At 42.6% G+C, this 21,000-nt stretch overlaps 1 protein-coding gene across 1 annotated transcript in view; it reads right to left on the bottom strand.

Moving 5' to 3' along the window:
- The window catches only part of SPHKAP (SPHK1 interactor, AKAP domain containing), a 411,513-nt gene that overhangs the window by 26,387 nt on the left and 364,126 nt on the right, over positions 1-21,000 (bottom strand). Inside the window, exons 7-8 of the mRNA XM_073581316.1 lie at positions 9,363-12,777; positions 468-644 (exon numbers count right to left, since the gene is read on the bottom strand). Of these exons, the coding sequence (XP_073437417.1) occupies positions 468-644; positions 9,363-12,777 (3,592 nt within the window). The remainder of the gene's footprint in view (positions 1-467; positions 645-9,362; positions 12,778-21,000) is intronic.

Below are 21,000 nucleotides of genomic sequence, written 5' to 3'. Positions count from 1 at the left end.
CTGTGCAGACAGTGCGGATTTTTCCGTGTGGTTTTGCCTGCGGTTTCAAATCCACAGAAAGAATTGACATGTCATTCTTTTCTGCGGATTCCGCTGCGGTTTGCCATCTCCTCCATTGTGGAGGTGATAAACCGCAGGCTAATCCGCAGGTCTTCTGACCTGCGGATTTACCTGCGGATTGTGCAAAATCTGAGGGTGAATCCGCACCGTGTGCACATAGCCTTAGAAGCCTCTGCTGCTGATCTGACAAAGACCAAAAAAATGGATGAAAATTGTATCCAGCATGTAATGTCTGCCTTTAGTGCCTGAACCCCAGCATGTTTCCTAAGTAGGGGAACAAGAGAAGACTTGTCTCTAAAGTAGAATATATTTCTGAGTATATTTAATTTTAGAAATATTATTTGCACTGCCCATATATAAAAGTTTTATAACATAAAACATGGAATGTTGAATGCTGCTATTCTTACCTTGTGGATCGTTCACTTAGCTGAAGAGAACTGCTTGTGTCCTCTAGGTTTTCCTCATCATTCACAAGTTGTGACCAGCTACCTGTGCTGTCTTCACTGCTGCTCAGAGGAGTTGGGAGTTCAGGTCTTGCCTTCATTTCCGTAGACCTCTCAATACCCTGCTTTGCCTGGCATGGCCTAGATTTAGAAAAAAAAACCATTGTATAAGATTGTACATTGCAACAAAAGGTATTGACTTAAATCCTCTGGGATAGGGAAGATTTATGTTTGCAATATTTTTTAAATGACACGATGGGCTGGAGCTGCACAGTGACTTTGGCAGAGACACCTGTTGCTTAACCAAAGTTCGCTAGGTATCGTTGCTACATCCCAGCACACTACACTGCAGGGGTCGGTGTTGGGACCTATTCTCTTCAACATATTTATTAACGATCTGGTAGAAGGTTTGCATAGTAAAATATCAATATTTGCAGATGATACAAAACTATGTAAAGCAGTCAATACAAGAGAAGATAGTATTCTGCTACAGATGGATCTGGATAAGTTGGGAACTTGGGCCGAAAGGTGGCAGATGCAGTTTATAAATGTAAGGTTATACACATGGGAAGAAGGAATCAATATCACCATTACACACTGCACGGTAAACCACTGGGTAAATCTGACATGGAGGAGGACTTGGGGATCCTAGTTAATTATAAACTTACCTGGAGCAGCCAGTGCCAGGCAGCGGCTGCCAAGGCAAACAAGATTATGGGGTGCATTAAAAGAGGTCTGGATACACATGATGAGAGCATTATACTGCCTCTGTACAAATCCCTGGTTAGACCGCACATGGAGTACTGTGTACAGTTTTGGGCACCGGTGCTCAGGAAGGATATAATGGAACTAGAGCGGGTACAAAGGAGGGCAACAAAATTAATAAGGGGGATGGGGGGAACTACAATACCCAGAGAGATTAGCAAAATTAGGATTATTTAGTCTAGAAAAAAGACGACTGAGGGGCGATCTAATAACCATGTATAAGTATATAAGGGGACAATACAAATATCTCTCCGAGGATCTGTTTATACCAAGGAAGGTGACGGTCACAAGGGGGCATTCTCTGCGTCTGGAGGAGAAAAGGTTTTTCCACCAACATAGAAGAGGATTCTTCACTGTTAGGGCAGTGAGAATCTGGAATTCCCTGCCTGAGGAGGTGGTGATGGCGAACTCAGTCGAAGGGTTCAAGAGAAAAAATGAGGATGATTGACCTCATGGAGATCAACATCCGACACTGCGGAGACACCATCACGTGTTTCTTAACGCAGTGATTCTAGAGCACTGCCCCCATCCCTTATGGGAAATATGTAAAACATGCAAAAAACAGAAGCCGCAGAGACACCATCACATGTTTCTCAAGGCAAGCAATGACTAGCCAGGTCTTTCATCGGGAAGGAACAACCACGGGAAGGGCAGTCTCCAATGAAGGAAACCACCTATGCCAAAACATGGTATCCATCCACAGACAGCTGTTTCGGGGTATTGCCCCTCATCAGTGTGGAGTAAGAAACTGGCTAGTAGGAGCAATGCCTAGTAAAAGACTATGAAAAAATGAGGATGATTGACCTCATGGAGATCAACATCCGACACTGCGGAGACACCATCACGTGTTTCTCAACGCAGTGATTCTAGAGCACTGCCCCCATCCCTTATGGGAAATATGTAAAACATGCAAAAAACAGAAGCCGCGGAGACACCATCACATGTTTCTCAACGCAAGCAATGACTAGCCAGGTCTTTCACCGGGAAGGAACAACCACGGGAAGGGCAGTCTCCAATGAAGGAAACCACCTATGCCAAAACATGGTATCCATCCACAGACAGCTGTTTCGGGGTATTGCCCCTCATCAGTGTGGAGTAGGAAACTGGCTAGTAGGAGCAATGCCTAGTAAAAGACTATGAAAAAAATGAGGATGATTGACCTCATGGAGATCAACATCCGACACTGCGGAGACACCATCACGTGTTTCTTAACGCAGTGATTCTAGAGCACTGCCCCCATCCCTTATGGGAAATATGTAAAACATGCAAAAAACAGAAGCCGCAGAGACACCATCACATGTTTCTCAAGGCAAGCAATGACTAGCCAGGTCTTTCATCGGGAAGGAACAACCACGGGAAGGGCAGTCTCCAATGAAGGAAACCACCTATGCCAAAACATGGTATCCATCCACAGACAGCTGTTTCGGGGTATTGCCCCTCATCAGTGTGGAGTAAGAAACTGGCTAGTAGGAGCAATGCCTAGTAAAAGACTATGAAAAAATGAGGATGATTGACCTCATGGAGATCAACATCCGACACTGCGGAGACACCATCACGTGTTTCTCAACGCAGTGATTCTAGAGCACTGCCCCCATCCCTTATGGGAAATATGTAAAACATGCAAAAAACAGAAGCCGCGGAGACACCATCACATGTTTCTCAACGCAAGCAATGACTAGCCAGGTCTTTCACCGGGAAGGAACAACCACGGGAAGGGCAGTCTCCAATGAAGGAAACCACCTATGCCAAAACATGGTATCCATCCACAGACAGCTGTTTCGGGGTATTGCCCCTCATCAGTGTGGAGTAGGAAACTGGCTAGTAGGAGCAATGCCTAGTAAAAGACTATGAAAAAAATGAGGATGAGTGACCTCATGGAGATCAACATCCGACACTGCGGAGACACCATCACGTGTTTCTTAACGCAGTGATTCTAGAGCACTGCCCCCATCCCTTATGGGAAATATGTAAAACATGCAAAAAACAGAAGCCGCAGAGACACCATCACATGTTTCTCAAGGCAAGCAATGACTAGCCAGGTCTTTCATCGGGAAGGAACAACCACGGGAAGGGCAGTCTCCAATGAAGGAAACCACCTATGCCAAAACATGGTATCCATCCACAGACAGCTGTTTCGGGGTATTGCCCCTCATCAGTGTGGAGTAAGAAACTGGCTAGTAGGAGCAATGCCTAGTAAAAGACTATGAAAAAATGAGGATGATTGACCTCATGGAGATCAACATCCGACACTGCGGAGACACCATCACGTGTTTCTCAACGCAGTGATTCTAGAGCACTGCCCCCATCCCTTATGGGAAATATGTAAAACATGCAAAAAACAGAAGCCGCGGAGACACCATCACATGTTTCTCAACGCAAGCAATGACTAGCCAGGTCTTTCACCGGGAAGGAACAACCACGGGAAGGGCAGTCTCCAATGAAGGAAACCACCTATGCCAAAACATGGTATCCATCCACAGACAGCTGTTTCGGGGTATTGCCCCTCATCAGTGTGGAGTAGGAAACTGGCTAGTAGGAGCAATGCCTAGTAAAAGACTATGAAAAAAATGAGGATGATTGACCTCATGGAGATCAACATCCGACACTGCGGAGACACCATCACGTGTTTCTCAACGCAGTGATTCTAGAGCACTGCCCCCATCCCTTATGGGAAATATGTAAAACATGCAAAAAACAGAAGCCGCAGAGACACCATCACATGTTTCTCAACGCAAGCAATGACTAGCCAGGTCTTTCACCGGGAAGGAACAACCACGGGAAGGGCAGTCTCCAATGAAGGAAACCACCTATGCCAAAACATGGTATCCATCCACAGACAGCTGTTTTGGGGTATTGCCCCTCATCAGTGTGGAGTAGGAAACTGGCTAGTAGGAGCAATGCCTAGTAAAAGACTATGAAAAAAATGAGGATGATTGACCTCATGGAGATCAACATCCGACACTGCGGAGACACCATCACGTGTTTCTCAACGCAGTGATTCTAGAGCACTGCCCCCATCCCTTATGGGAAATATGTAAAACATGCAAAAAACAGAAGCCGCGGAGACACCATCACATGTTTCTCATCATAGGTGGTTTCCTTCATTGGAGACTGCCCTTCCCGTGGTTGTTCCTTCCCGGTGAAAGACCTGGCTAGTCATTGCTTGCGTTGAGAAACATGTGATGGTGTCTCCGCGGCTTCTGTTTTTGCATGTTTTACATATTTCCCATAAGGGATGGGGGCAGTGCTCTAGAATCACTGCGTTGAGAAACACGTGATGGTGTCTCCGCAGTGTCGGATGTTGATCTCCATGAGGTCAATCATCCTCATTTTTTCATAGTCTTTTACTAGGCATTGCTCCTACTAGCCAGTTTCCTACTCCACACTGATGAGGGGCAATACCCCGAAACAGCTGTCTGTGGATGGATACCATGTTTTGGCATAGGTGGTTTCCTTCATTGGAGACTGCCCTTCCCGTGGTTGTTCCTTCCCGGTGAAAGACCTGGCTAGTCATTGCTTGCGTTGAGAAACATGTGATGGTGTCTCCGCGGCTTCTGTTTTTGCATGTTTTACATATTTCCCATAAGGGATGGGGGCAGTGCTCTAGAATCACTGCGTTGAGAAACACGTGATGGTGTCTCCGCAGTGTCGGATGTTGATCTGCATGAGGTCAATCATCCTCATTTTTTCATAGTCTTTTACTAGGCATTGCTCCTACTAGCCAGTTTCCTACTCCACACTGATGAGGGGCAATACCCTGAAACAGCTGTCTGTGGATGGATACCATGTTTTGGCATAGGTGGTTTCCTTCATTGGAGACTGCCCTTCCCGTGGTTGTTCCTTCCCGGTGAAAGACCTGGCTAGTCATTGCTTGCATTGAGAAACATGTGATGGTGTCTCCGCGGCTTCTGTTTTTTGAAGGGTTCAAGAGAGACCTGGATGTCTTCCTGGAGCATAACAATATTGTATCTTACAGTTATTGTTAGGTTCTTTAGCAGGAGGTAGATCTGGGGATTTATTCTGACAGAATTTTATAGGCTGAACTGGATGGACTAATGTCTTTTTTCGGCCTTACTAACTATGTTACTATGTTACAAGGGAGTAAGGGTGAAAAAGGGTCTGCTGCAATTATGTAAAAAAAAAATATCAGGTGCAATTGGACTTCTTGTGACTTGCTTGTTGTGGTCGCAGCACCATCAAGGTTGGAACGCGACCCAATTCAGTTGTATAGCGCTGCAATGTGGCAGCGACACCTAACCAGCTTTGTTGGCACGACAGGTATTGCTGCCAATGTTGTTGTGCAGCACCAGCCAAAAATAAAAAATGAAGAAAATTTCAAAATGGCCTCAATTGAAAAAAAAAATCACCTATAGTTTTGTGCCTACAGCTCTTATGGAGAACTATGCATTTATATGATAACATACAAATTATACATTGCCTGGTTTTGTGGTTACTTTCCTTTTCCTGTCCACTATATCTTTCAAATTCTCTGATACCAGGTTAGCACAAAGTAAAGACAGATTGATATCCAAAGATATCCATTGATATCCAGCCAGGGGCCAGAGTAGATAGATTTTGGTAAGATTTATGCCACGAAAGTGGTGTAAATTTTCACGATTTAGCAATGCCCCATTCCACCCATGCTTATTGTGCAATTTCTCCTAAATATGCCGATATCTCATATGTTGGAGAAAACTACTGTTTGATCACATGGGATAGCTTAGAAGGGAAGGAGCACCGTTTGACTTTTTGAAAGCAAAATTGTCTGGATTCGAAAGTGTGCACTCAGCTATAGTGTGAGCTTATTGACACTATTCCAAAAAAACCCTCAGGGGTCAAATGTTGCACACAGCCTAGAGAGTATCCCACATAAAGTCAATTAAAACATAACCTTTAATGAACCATTAAAAGGACATAACACACAAAAACACTACAAAAAAGTGCTCATGTGAACCAGTGCTCAATAAAAAATGGTTTGGTCTCACCATTGGTATTAGATATAGCATTCCAGCATCAGGGCGTATCCTGCTGGAGAGACGTTCCACTCATGGGGGGCTGAGATATGGGAAAACCAGTGTTAATGTAAAGTATTCCCCTACACTCCCTGTCGTGCCCCAGTGTTACTCCTGTCCTAACAAGGACAGGCCCCAAGTGGATCCTGTAGTGGACACCCCCACTGATAAGGGGAAAAATAGACAGAAGCTCCCTACGCGTTTCTTCCCCAATGGTGGGATCAATAAAGGTTATGTTTTAATTGACTGGATTCGAAAGTGAACAAATCCACTAATGTGACTAAACAATAGAAACCCCCACAAGCGACACCATTTTGGAAACCAGACCCCTCAAGAAACTTATCTGGATGTGTGGTGAGCACCTTAAACACCCAGATGCTTCACAGAAAATTATTACGTTGAGCAGTGAAAATAAAAAAAATAAAATTTTTCCACAAAAATGTTATTTTAACCCCAATTTTTTTATTTAGACAAAAGTAACAGAAGAAAATGGATGCCACAAGTTATTGTGCAATTTTTCCTGAGTGTGCCGATACCCCATATGTGGGGGAAAACTACTGTTTGGGCACACGGTTTGGCTTCGAAGGGAAGGAGCGCCATTATCAGACTCCATGTCACGTTTGAAGAGCCGGTGATTTGTCAAAACAGTGGAAACCCCCACAAGTGTCCCCATTTTGGAAACTAGACCCCTCATGGATTGTATCTAGACCTGAGGAGGGCACATTGATCCCCTTTTTTTCATTTTCACAAGGGTAACAGGAGAAAATGGAATCCACAATTTGTTGGACAATTTTTCATCCCCCACATACGGGGGAAAAGTACTGTTTGAGAGCACGGCAGGGCTCATAAAGGAAGGGGTGATGTTTTCGAACAGCGTTTGATGTAATGGTCTTCTGGTGTCATGTTGCGTTTGGAGAGCCCCTGATGTGTGTGTCCAAACAATGGAAATCCCCCACAAGTGACATCATTTTGAAAACTAGACCCCTCAAGGAATTTATTTAGATGTGTGGTGACCAACCTTGAACCCACATCACAGAATTTTACAATGTTGATCTGTGAAAATGAAAAAAAATATATTTCTCCTTTTTAACAAGAATAACAGAAGAAAATGGATCCCCAAAATGTTTTGAGTAGTTTCTCCAGAGACTGATCACACATGAGGCATAAAGACAAAGTATACTTAACTGTACAACCTAGGAGCCTGAGAAGCTGACGCAAAACGCACATTGGGGATTCCATCTCCTATCCCTCTGCACTCAGGATGTCAGGATGTACAATTTAGTATACTTTGTCTTTATGCCTCATGTGTGATCAGTCTCTCTGCAAATTAGTTGTAATGGATCATACTACTGTTTGGCTATATGCCTACATTATCAGCACAGCTTTTTCTGATCCCCTTATATCAGGATTCCTATGTATGGTTGACAGAGTATACTGATCACTTGTGAGACATATTATTAATTTCTGTTTACTAGTGATGAGCGAGTATACTTGTTGCTCGGGTGTTCTCCAAGTATTTGGACGTGCTCGGAGATTTAGTTTTTGTCGACGCAGCTAAATCTCTTAGATATAATTTGATCCCTTATTTTTGAAACATGGCATTAAGTTACCTTATAATGAGAGAAAATATGGCAGCTGACATGCTCTGGTTTTATAATAAATTCTCTTTTACAATTCAGGGAATGATTCAAAACACTAACAATGTATGTCCTTTGTTTATATCTTTTCTCCTAACCCAGAAATGTTGAGTCAAGTCATCAGTGTAATTCCCCTATAAAAAAAAAGTTTCTCATTGTCAATGGGACTGTCAGAAAAAGCTGAGTACAGCGCTTGACTTTCTCCGGCAGCCCCATAGATATTGCAGGAAGAGGCGGTTGATTCATGTGACATATTGCCATCCGTGTGCCGTATTAGTGAGTGAGATATTAAAGAATAGTCACCGAGTTAAACTACTGTGACAATAAATTTTGATTGGATCGTCCTGCATGAAACACTAGAGGACTACTTCATTTATAAAAGAGAAAGAGACATAAAGAAAAATGCTTTCAATACTCCACAGAACATTACATATTTGGTGCCTATATGGCTGCCGTGAAAGGTGCAGGTCAGCAAACAGTGATAGAGGAACAGTTCCCTAGTACAGATTTCTTAAGAATTTTTACTAATTTATTGAAATGAATCAGGGACACTTGAACTCTGTAATCTGAATTGTAATACAATTCTTTGATTTCTAATTGAAAGGATATGGATGAGTAATTTTAAAGGGAATATGCAAGCAGGTTTTCGCTATGTAAGCTGAAGACAGCATGCTGTAGGGGTTAAAATATAGATTTCAGCGATGCCTCTCTTATGAAGTTCCAAGGTTTTATTTGCTTACAATGATTGTTTTTTGCTCCTGGTGCTAAAACAATCATTATTGGCACACAGCAGAGGGGCCTGGTAGTCAGACTCCTCCCCCTCCTGTACCAGTCAGCTAACTGTCTATGAACTTTGTACATACAGAGCCTGATGTGAGGGGGGCAGCTTTCAATGTTCTGCTTCATTGCTAAGTCTAAAAACGCTGATTGTGTCAGAATGGCTGCACCCAGTAATCTAAGTGATACATTGTTGGATTCAGCTACTCTTTGCCTACACCATGCTGCTCTCAGATGAGATAGCAAAATCCTGCTGACAGATTCCCTTTAAGGTTTTCTGTAAATGCAGAATATGCCAAAACAATAGCTCACATGGAACCTTGTTAAATCCCAAACAGCTGATTTTCCATGGGAGGCCATGACCATCCATTTTCTATGCAGTGATCACTATAGGTCAAATGTAGTATAACATGGCGGAGATTAAGACGACTGTCCATATAATACCACTAAAGTGCAACAAAACAATGTAGCTGTCTGTTCTGGATCATGTTGGGGCTGTCGAGTGGCCAAATTGAGCCCTCTCCTCTGTGACATTAATATGTCCTAACTGAATTTCTTACATCACTGGTCTTTGCTCATAACCATCTGTGTTTTCAGTTGTAAACCTGCTACCACCAGAATTGTAAATGGATTGTAAGGAATAAACACTGTAAAAGAAGAACAATTACCTGATGCCGGATACATGGCAGATGATTCTTCCTTCATTCTGTCTTGGAATGTTTTCAAGACCACTGGTTTCCTTTGTTAAATGGACATGGTCCTCTCCATTTGTCTCTTCCCTTTGCTCTGCTTCTATTTGAATTAAAGGCACCTCCATAGGTCCACTGGAGGAACCGAGCTGGTGAAGTTTAGATTTATTTACAACTGTCATTTCTTGAATGTCTATAGATTTGCATGCATTATTATTTTTAAAGCTTCCCCTACTTGTGCTCTCATTTGAGTCCTGATGTTTGACTAGCAGAGATTTTCCACTCTGAACAATGTCCACAGCTAGCTTGTTGGCATATCGGTCCACATGCGCTGGTGAACCCTTGGGTGATGAGGACGCCTCTGCGTCTACACTATCCGTTCTGTCTGCTATGATTTTATTCTTGCGCATTAAAGCTTCAATGGAACTGGACCAGGTTTCATGGATTAGCACATCGGTAACTTGGTCAGTCTGGCACCTTTGGTATAGACAAGAGTCTGATTTGCAAAGATTTGTGGATGAGATGGAATTGACAGGTTGAATGTTGAGGAAATCACGTGAACCTCTTCTTGAAAACCCATCGAGAGAGTTTGCTTTAACTGGTGCATTTACAGTGAGACGTGAGCTAGACGATCTGGTGCAAGGCATGGAAGATTGGCGGAAACAGAAAGGTGTGCGAGAGGAAGGGGGCATTAAATTATTTGTCCATTCTGCGGTATTTCTGCTTGAATACGTTTCCTTACTTTCCTTGTCTATTTCCTTTAACATGAATCGGTAAAACTCTTCAGTAATACTCTCAGTGCTAGACTGTTTGGAAAGGCAGGTGGGTTTAACATTCAAGTGACTGTTTCTCCTGGAAATTTGTTGTAAAGCAGAATTCAGAATACTGTTTGCATTTTTCCCAGCATAATAGTCTAGCAACAACTCAAATTCTCTTCCTTCATTTTCCATCTGATTTACCATAAATCTAGAAAATTCATCAGTAATGCTTTCACAGCTGGACTGCTTAGACATAGAACTTGTTCTACTGAACGGCTGTCCTAACATGTTCCAAGGTCCCAAGGTGTTGACAAGACTTTTGGCATCCAGATCTTCTTCGGGAATGCTTTCATAACTAGATGCTTTACCTCTACTCCATCTGTCGCAGTGTAATCTGTTTCTTGACAAGTTCTGCCCCTGCCATAGAGGATCTGCAACTGATGACTCAGTTAAATTCATTATTTTAGAGGCCACTTCATTGGCGAAAGCGGTGACAGGGTCTAGGGCATCATCAAGGTTGATGGACTCATCCACCACTCGGTTCATTAGCCGTTCTTTAAGCTCTGGGTGCTCATCTGTCTTCTTTTTTATTTCGCTGAGTCTTGGAGGCCTGTGCCTTCTCACTACTGACCCACCTGAAGCTGCATCTTTCTTTCTTTTCACTGTCCTACAAGGTGCCATCAAGCATTCACTCCCTTTGGCCCATGCACAAAACCAAGGTTGCTTCCCATTGGAATTCTCTAGACAAATAGCGGCTATTTCAGTGGCCATAGAAACCACAGTTTCTGACAGATCATCTGCAAAGTCTGTTAAACAGTAATTACTGACAGGGTGCTTTACAGTAAGTACAGCCTGAGAAGGGTGCAACATGTTACTACTCTCTAATGGTAGGTTGAGGGAGAATTCTTTGGCTACATGCATCTCACTGTGGAGCTTTTCTTGACTTCCTGAATCCATAGCCCCATCCATGGATCCTTTGTCTGAAACACAATACCTACAGTCATCATCTATAAGAATACTTTCCCTGGCTCTTTGATCATTGTGGTGTCGTTTGTAGTGCTCCCTCCTCAGACATTGCTTACTGCATGATGTTTTATTTTGGGTTTGACTACTTGTAGTGCAGTAAGTGTCTGCTGGGAGGATATTGTTTCCACTCACTTCATTTGGAGGCAGTTTGAGTGCAATTGGTTCTGTTTTTGGCTCAGGGCTGCTATATGATTTGGTTAGCTGGCATTTATTCCTATGAGCCGGTTCTTCTACTTGACTAGTTCTTATTTCTAAAGCTATAGATTTATGACTGTCAAAAAATGCATTAGAAGGCAAGTCTCCGCTTTTCACAAGATCACTCATCTTTTTACAAGTGAAATGCATCACATTGAAGAGAAGTTCAGTAGTAGTTGCTACAAAATCATTGGATGATGTAGTGCAATACTGAACTTTCACACCTTGCACTGACTTTTCAGCTGAGTGTCTTAAGATGGTATCAGATAAATTGTGAGCTAGGTCATCATTCACCACGTCACCTACATGGGCCAGTTTAGCAGAGCTTATGTTGCTCAGGATCTTCTGGTTTATAGACTCAAGAAACTCCCCTACATTCTTATATTTACAGAGACTGGTCAGTACTAGAGCCGCCTCTTTTAGGAGGGTTTGAGCAATATTTTCTTTGAGTTTTTCCATACTGGTTCCCATTGCAATGCTGCAATGTAGTGCTACAGCTGTCGATGCATCAGCTGCCAGCAAAAGTCCACTAGATGTGGCAGGATAATGAGTTTGTCTTTGTTCCCCTAGGCCACAAACAGCTATGGCACTTGCCATCTTAGTCATCTCGCACAAAGCAGATGGAATAGAAAATTCAACACTTTCTATATTACTAGGATATCCTACCATGTCTGTGAGGTGTTCTTCCACTCTATAGTTCTCTTCTACATAAGGGTTTTCAGTATGGTCTGAATTATTTTGATTTGGAGGCTGCGGACTTGAAAGTGTGCCTATGACAGATGCTGCACATGCTAATGCTACTTCTAAAGTACTCTGTGTGGAGCTCGTATCCTCATCTGTCCAATGATCAGAACTGTTTGCAAGGTTCTCCTGCTCGGGCCAATGCGATTCATCAACCCATTCTGTTGGGCTGTCACAACTATCAGGGCTCTGTACTATAACAATTTTTGGAAGCTCGTTCCATGAGCGAGATGTAGCTGGAGAATCTTCTTGGAAAGATAAACCAGAAAGTGCAGAGTCACCAGCCGAAATAGAAAGAGCTGCCTCCTTGGGGAATAAGTTGTCTGACTGAGACAGTCTAATAAATGCATCCTGTAATACACATTCTGCTAAATTGGTTGCATATTGGCCTGTAGTTGCAGGGTCTTCAAAAGATTCTGTGCAGTGGTCAGCTTCGCACAGTGAACTTTGAAGTCCAATACTTTCTATACATTGAAACTCCTTTCTTTCAGTTTTACACTCGAAGTTGATTCCCACTAGAGAAGCTCTTCTTCCGTCAGAGTTTCTTCTTATATCCTCTTTAGACTTAACTATCACATTAAATTCTTCTTTTCTAAGATCTGTCCTTCCAATTTTTCTGTTCTGAAATTGTTCAGCTGCTTTTCTTTTTACTTTCTTGATATCATCAGGGGATTCTACAAAAAGAGTGGAAAAATGTAGGTCAGAACTTGTCGATCATCCATGAAGACGGATAAGATCACAAGACACATAAAGCACCCAAAATATATTTCACCATGTAATAACTGTCCTACTAAAATCAACACTATGGCTGACGACACCTCTGCTCTTAACTTTTAGATTGTAGATATTTTGGAGAAGACTTTAAGTCAGTTGCACAGTTCAATATTTTACTTTAGCTCTTCATGCTGAATTTCTGCAAAGATGAACACCAGAATGATGAATAATATATTCTACATGAAAGGAGTACTGGTTTCTACACATGGAAAAATAAATGAACCATGAAAGTTTGGAACCCATGAAAAGTAATTGAATTATGTATTCCCATACATCTGATGTGTCCCAGGTTCAATAAATAATACTCTCCTAGTGATTCCCGCATTTCCGTGGTGCAATGGTTTCATAGGAAATAAGTTTTACTAGGTTAACAAATGGAGTTTTAGATTTTACACTTTGGTCTTCCTTTGATAAATTACAGAAATGCATAGCTTTATATTTCATGTTCATGACATCATTGAAAATAAGTGAACATTTGTCATGTTATTCTGAGTATATTAGTATACTTAAAAGTGATTTTAAAGGGAATGTATCACCTATCTTATTCTATTGATTAAAACCAGTCATTTTCAGATTATAGATGTTTTTTTAATGGAGGCACTTATCTTTCCTAAGACATTGTTAGCAACATTTAGTGATAAGCATTCCAGCAGCCGCATGAACCACACACAGCAAGTCTGACGATGGCTCATTGATTTCTACAATAAAGTTCCCTAGGCATGCTCTATGATCTGAGCAAAAGTCACATGTGCAGATTATGGGGCGGAGGTGAGCTGTGATATCACTTATTGCGAAAGGTGAATTCAGTGCTCTACCATTATATAGAAGTGTTACCTCTCATTGCAATTCTGCTGCAATGATAAATGGAAGCAACTTAAAAATCAACTGTAATATGAATCTAATTTTGAGCAGAGCTTCCAGACTGAAAATTCAAAGATTTTTGGATTTAGAAGCTTTTTTGAATGATCCTCACTGTTCCCTGATTGGCTGCTCCTTAGACCTTTTCAGTTTGACCACAACTTCGACCTATTGGGACATATTAATATCAAAGAGGGTGTCCCCTGTTTGCAACCTACCTCTTTTAACTAAAGTAGAGAGGAGAGGCACTGCACTGAGCAACGCCTGCTATAAAAGAGACAGTGCGATCATGTATTATATTATCACATACTTATTTAGATGTGGTATATATTACGCTTATCCTGTAAATTACTATTTGACTGCATTTTCCTCAGCTATAACAGCTCTTTAACAACGAGTCTTCCTTTAAAGCTAGTGGGTAAAAAAAACCCCTCATATTTCAGAGACATAGGCTGTCATTTCCATTAGTCACTGATAACTAGACATTAGTGTTCTTGTCGATTTCCAGTGCAAAGAGCAAATTAAGCAGTATGTCATCTACATACTAATTAAAAAGCTAATTATGCAGTGGTCCTTGAAAGTTTGTAAACCCTTCAGAAATTTCCATATTTCTGTATAAATTTGACCTAAACCTACATCAGGTTTTTTACAAAAGTCCTAAAAGTAGATAGAGAACCAAATCAAGTAAATGAAGTAAAAATTTTAGACTTTGTCATTTTTAAAATGAGAAAAATGATCTAATATCACACGTCTGTAGAAAATTTTTCGGACTATAAGACGCACCTACAGTAGATTTTAGAGGAGGAAATTAGGAAAAAAAAATGAAGCAAAAAATGTGGTCAATTCTGTATCCTGTATTCTTATATATGGTCCCCTCATCCCCATCCTGATACACATGGCCCCCTCATCCCTACCCTGGTATGAATGGCCCCCTCATCCCTATATTGGTATGCATGCATCCCTCATCCCTATCCTGGTATGCATGCTCCCTCATCCCTATTCTGGTGTGCATGGCCCCCTCATCAGTATCCTGGTCGGAATGGTCCCCCTCATCCCTATCCTGCTATCCTGGCAGGAATGATCGCCCTCATCCCTATCATAGTATGCATGGCTTCATCCCTATCCTTGTATGCAGGGCCCCCATCTCATCCAAATATGCATGGCCCCATCCCTATCCTGGTATGCAGGGCCCCCATATTGTCCTAGTATGCATGGCCCCATGCCTATCCTGTTATGCAGGGACCATATCTCGTCCAAATATGCATGGCCTCATCCCTATCCTGGCATGCATGGCCCCATCCCTATCCTGGTATTCATGGCTCCATCCCTATCCTGGTATTCATGGCTCCATCCCTATCCTGGTATGCAGGGCTCCTATCACGTCCAAGTATGCATGGCCCCCATCCATATCCTGGTATGCAGGTCCCCCATCTCCTCCTAGTATGCATGGCCCCATCCCTATTCTGGTATGATTGGCCCCCATCTCGGTCCTGGTATGCATGGCCCCATCCTTATAATTGGCCCCATCTCCATCCTGATATGCATGGCCCCATCAGAAAACATAAAAAAAAATACACTTACTGTCACGGCGCTCCCTTGCAGCGTCCTGCTCTGTTGCCAGTTGCTGCTTTATGCATGTAAGCAGCGCATGGCAGGGACATCATGCGCTGCTCACAAGCAGAGCACAGCTGCCGGAATACTCACTGCTCTGCATTACGGGACTGTGCATGCAGAGAACAGTGAGTATTCATTGCTCTTCAATAGCGTGCGCAGTATCAGCCGAAGGCTTACTGCTGCTGCCGGCTGTCAAGTGTGCCGCTACTTAAAAGAAATGAATATTCACCTCTCTGGGCATGGAGAGAGGTGAATATTAGTTTCTCTTACGTAGCGGCACACATGACGGCTGGCAGCAGCAGGAAAGCTCCGGCTGACACTGTGTGCGCTACTGAAGAGCAATGAATATTCACTGCTCTCTGCCCGCACAGTCCCAGCATGCAGAGCAGTAAGTATTCTGGCAGCTGCGCTCTGCTTGTGAGCAGCACATGACGTGCCTCCCATCCAGAGGCGTATCTAGGCTTTCTGGCACCCGGGGCAAGAATTTGGTTCGGCGCCCCCCACCCGCCCAAGTACATATGCGACTTGCACACTTAGCCATGTACCCACGAGCTGCTCTCCCTAATGCTCTCAATGCTCAGTAAAAAACTGAGAGAAGCAGGAAGAGAAGCTCATGTCACATGACCATAACTATGAAAATCGCATATGAGTGTATGAGTGAAGTGTCCATGTGATGAGTACTGGAACCTGCAGAGCTGAGTCCTGACATTGCAGCTTCTGAATTCTCACAACGAATGCATTGCACACTTTTAGGATTCTCCCTTGCCGATGTACAATCATGTCAGCACAAGCACGTGATTTGTATACTTCTGGCCACACTCCAACTAGACGTGCCCGACCTCGCTCTGTTCACTTTCATTGAGTGAGGCCACACATGTCTAGTCAGCATGTGACCGCATGTATGTAAATTACCGGCACGAGAGAATCCTAACAGCGTTCAGTGAGCACTGTGAGAATTCAGAAGTCTGCAGTCACATAGAATGACTGCAGACTCAGCACAAACCTGGACAACCCCTTTAATGTTCCTAACATAAATAAAAACTTGAGAATTAGTCAGTGTCACAAATAACATTTACATCCAGGTACCTTATAGATGATGTCGTCTCTGCAGTTGTTCTCCTTTTCCTCTTGTCCAGACCCCATGATGAGTTTTCTCATCACCAGCCGTCTCTGCAGACTTCCATCTTCTCCAGTCTTCTGCAGCAAATCTCCACACGATCCACTTAAAGATAGAAGTGTCATTATAATGCCCCTAAATACAAATATCTGCAATATACTGTCGCCTCACACTATTCCCCTCCTTCCTCATACTGTCTCCTCTAACATCCCTCCTGTTCACCATACTGTCTCCTCATATATTTACCCCCTCACTCTCTATACTGTCTGCTCACACATACCCCCGACTCCCCATACTGTGTCTGCACACATACCATCACCCTCACTCCCCATACTGTGTCCACTTACATCAACCCGTTCGCTTCCCATACTGTCTGCACCCATCATACTGTGTCTGCACCAATCCCCCATACTGTTTCCGCATACATACTCTTCATTTTGTGTCATCAAATCTCCCCACACATTAAATCCCCCCATCCCCACTCCAAATCCCCCCACACACATTAAATCCCTCATCCCCACTCCAAATCCCCCCACACATTAACCCAATCCCCACTCATTAACCCCCATCACCACTCCAAATCCCCCCACACATTAAATAACCCCTATCCCCACTCCAAATACCCCCACACATTAACCTCATCCCCACTCATTAACCCCATCACCACTCATTAACCCCCACACAGATTAACCCCCATCCCCACACATTAACCCCCACTCATTAACGCCCCCACACATTAACCCCCATCCCCACACATTAACCCCCATGCCCTCTACAAATCCCCCCACACATTAACCCCCATCCCCTCTACAAATCCCCCCCCATCTCCCATCTTCGGTGGTTCTTCAGCTCCACAGTGGAGCACACCACCAGTGTTCTCTCTGGGCGCCGGGGAGTGACGTCAGCAGCGTGATCACATGACCTGATCACGCTGCTAACGTCGCTTTGACCCGGAGGTCAGAGCTGCAGTTGCACTGGCATCTGTATAAACGCCAGTACAATTGCTCCTTGGGAGCTGGCACGCGCTCCTCTGCGCCGGCTGCCAGCTTGACAGCTGACACAGAGAACCGCCGACTCTCAGGCTGGGGGGGCGGCAGAACGCAGCCGCCAGGGAGGACACTGCGGACCGCTGCATTAGGCGGCCCAACTGCGCCCCCCTGCTGGCTACGCCCGGGGCAAATGCCCCGGCTGCCCCCCCTAGATATGCTGCTGCTCCCATCCGCTGCTTACAAGCATAAAGCAGCTGCTGGCATCGGAACAAGATGCTGCAATGGAGCGCCGGGAAGGTAAGTGTAATGGTTTGTTTTTTTAATGTTTTTTAATGTTTTCTGATGGGACCATGAATACCAGGATGGGGGAGGGGACCAATCATAAGGATGGTGCCATGCACACCAGGACCTGGGTTGGGGGCCAATCATACCAATACACTATTAAAGAGAAATTAATATTCATTGCCCTCCACACCCATGGGCGTGGAATGCAGTGTATATTCATTTCCCTTTAGCAGTGGGCACAAGAGTTAGCTGCAGCGGCCGGCTCCAGCCTCCTGTGACCCGCTGCTCCACCGATGCTGCTCCCCCACATACCCACCACAGCCAGAGCTGGCCGGTACATCCGGACTATAAGAAGCACCCCCAATTTTCCTAGACATTTTTGGAGGAAAAAAGTGTGTCTTATAGTCCGAAAAATACAGTAGTAGTCTGCAAGGTCACAAACGAACCCAAGGTTACATCTAAGCAACTAAATGCCTCTCTCAAATTAGCTAATGTTAATCTTCATGGTATCATGGTTTGGGCTAGTGTTACTGCATCTGGGCCAGGACAGCTTGCCATCATTGATGGGACAATGAATTCTGAAGTATACTTTGAAGCATACTAGCAAATTCCCAAGGAAAATGTCACCATGTCTGTCCAAGTTGAATCTCAATAAAACTGGGTCATGCAACAAGGCGACGACCCAGAGTACTCAAGTCGATCTCCTAAATAATGGTTAAAGAAGAATAATATTCAAGTTTTGTATTGGCCAAGTCAAAGTCCTGTCCTTAATCCTATAGAAATGTTGTGGAAGGACCTAGGGTGTGCAGTTAATAGGAGAAAAGTCATCAACATAACAGAGTTGAAGCAGTTTTGTAGGGCGGAATGAGCTAAAATACCTCTAAACTGATGTGAAGGACAAATCAATAATTATTACCAGAAACATTTAGATGCAGTTATTGGCAGATACTGAAAGCAAAGGTTCATATGCTTTTGCCAGTGACATCCATGAGACATTGGATCATTTTCCTCATTTAAAAAAAGACTACCTATAATATTTTTGACTTTTTTGTTTGATTTAGTTCTCTTTATCCACTTTATTTGAAAATCCGACATAGTTTTACATTATATTAATGCAGAAATATGAAAAACAAGGGTTCACAAATTTTCAAGTGCCACGGTACATTATAGTGAGAGAGGTAATACTTAGTACCAAAAAAAAAAAAAAAAAGAATGCAGAAATATAATTTTCCATGGTGACATCAAGATATACCTGGGACACCAATTCATCTTTCTTTTGCATCCTTGTTTGGGAAAAGGTTTGTATTTCTGGCAGTTTTATTTTTGCTCCAAAAATGGCTTTTACGCTCTTTTTACATTAGTTTTTTCAAGCCTCATAATTTTTTCCTCAACAATGTGGGCATGGTTTTCATTATTTAGATGGGGTTTTCATTATTCAGATGTCTTCAGCTAATTCATCAATTACATTTTTTTCAAAATGGTAAAATAAAAGCAAAGCCACAATAAGAGGAATTAGAATTCTTCCGAAAAATTCAAAAATTCACACAGGAAAAAAAGGGTCAGCAGTATTTACCTGCCCAGGTCTCAGAACTAATGCACTATCAGGATGCAGCAAACCCATGTAATAAAGATGGTGGCAACACAGGTGGAAAATACTATGACAACCACTCACAACCTACCAGTTCATGGAGGAGGTGATTGCATAGTATTGCACACAAAAAAAGGCTTGTATAGGGCGCTGGTCACAAATAGCTAGAGCACATTGTCTGGCTTGCAGCCTATTAGTGACGCCCATACTATTAGATTAGACAGGCTGCCCAGCAGTATATAAGTGCACCCCATGAGGACAGATACCCTAACAAGGCCAACGTTAATGGGCCTGGCTGCACCATGAATACAAATAAATGTGAGGTATTGGTCGATATTTTGGCCAAGATATGCAAGCTTGCAACCCGCGTCAAGGGTCTTCACACTTGCGGGTACCTACACTAAAAAAATCTTTATTACATACAGGAAAGATGTATATCTTTGTACCGTGTTAGCCAGTAGATAGAAAAATATTCAGAATTGAGAGTCCTCAGTAGTTGATACCTTTTAATGGCTAACTGAAAAGATGGTAACACATTGCAAGCTTTTGAGACTGTAGTCTCGAAAGCTTGCAATGTGTTACCATCTTTTCAGTTAGCCATTAAAAGGTATCAACCACTGAGGTCTCTCAATTCTGAATATTTTTCTTTATTACATGGGTTTGCTGCATCCTGACAGTACATTAGTTCTGAGACATGGGCAGGTAAATACTGCTGCCCTTTTTTTCTGTGTGAATTTTTCAAAATGTTGAATACTAACGCGCCACATTTTAAAGCATATTGAAGGATGTTGTGACATTTTCCTCTAAAAAGGCACAAAAAAGCATCTTTTAATAAGTGGCAAATTCATCATACATTGCATTCCTTTTTGATAAGATTTATGTAAAGACAAATCAGAAAAATACAATTTATAATATAATTTATGAACTGAGGCCTAATCGTTTTCATATTCTGCTTCTTAAAGGGGTTGTCTAGTTCATTAACCCCTTCACCCCGATGCCTGTTTTCACTTCCTGACCAGGCCAATTTTTACAATTCTGACTACTGTCACTTTATGAGGTCATAACTCTAGAACGCTTCAACGGATCCCGCTCATTCCGAGAATGTTTTCTCGTAACATATTGTACTTTATGATAGTGGTAAAATTTCTTTGATATGACTTGCGTTTATTTGTTAAAAAAAATGGAAATTTGGCAAAAATTTTGAAAATGTCACAATTTTCAAACTTTTAATTTTTATGCCCTTAAATCAGAGAGTCATATCGCACAAAATAGTTAATAAATAACATTTCCCACATGTCTACTGCAGCGCAAGTTTGGAAACAATTTTTTTTTCCAGAAAGTTATAAGGGTTAAAAATTGACCAGCAATTTCTCATTTTTACAACAAAATTTGCAAAACCATTTTTTTTAGGGACCACCTCATATTTGTGACTTTGAGGGGCCTATATGACAGAAAATACCTAAAAATGACACCATTCTAAAAACTGCACCCCTCAAGGTATTCAAAACCACATTCAAGAAGTTTATTAGTCCTTCAGGTGCTTCACTGGAATTTTTGGAATGTGGAAGAAAAAAATAAGCATTTACTTTTCTTTCACAAAAATTTTACTTTAGACCTAATACTTTTGCAAGGGTAACAGGAGAAAATGGACCATACATTTTGTTGTGCGATT

Source organism: Dendrobates tinctorius, unplaced genomic scaffold (genome assembly GCF_039654945.1).
Source record: "Dendrobates tinctorius isolate UK_male_01 unplaced genomic scaffold, ASM3965494v1 ptg000069l, whole genome shotgun sequence".
Taxonomy (NCBI): Eukaryota; Metazoa; Chordata; class Amphibia; order Anura; family Dendrobatidae; genus Dendrobates; species Dendrobates tinctorius.
The sequence above is the reverse complement of the archived record's forward strand: the minus strand, read 5'-3'. Positions and strand labels throughout refer to the sequence as shown.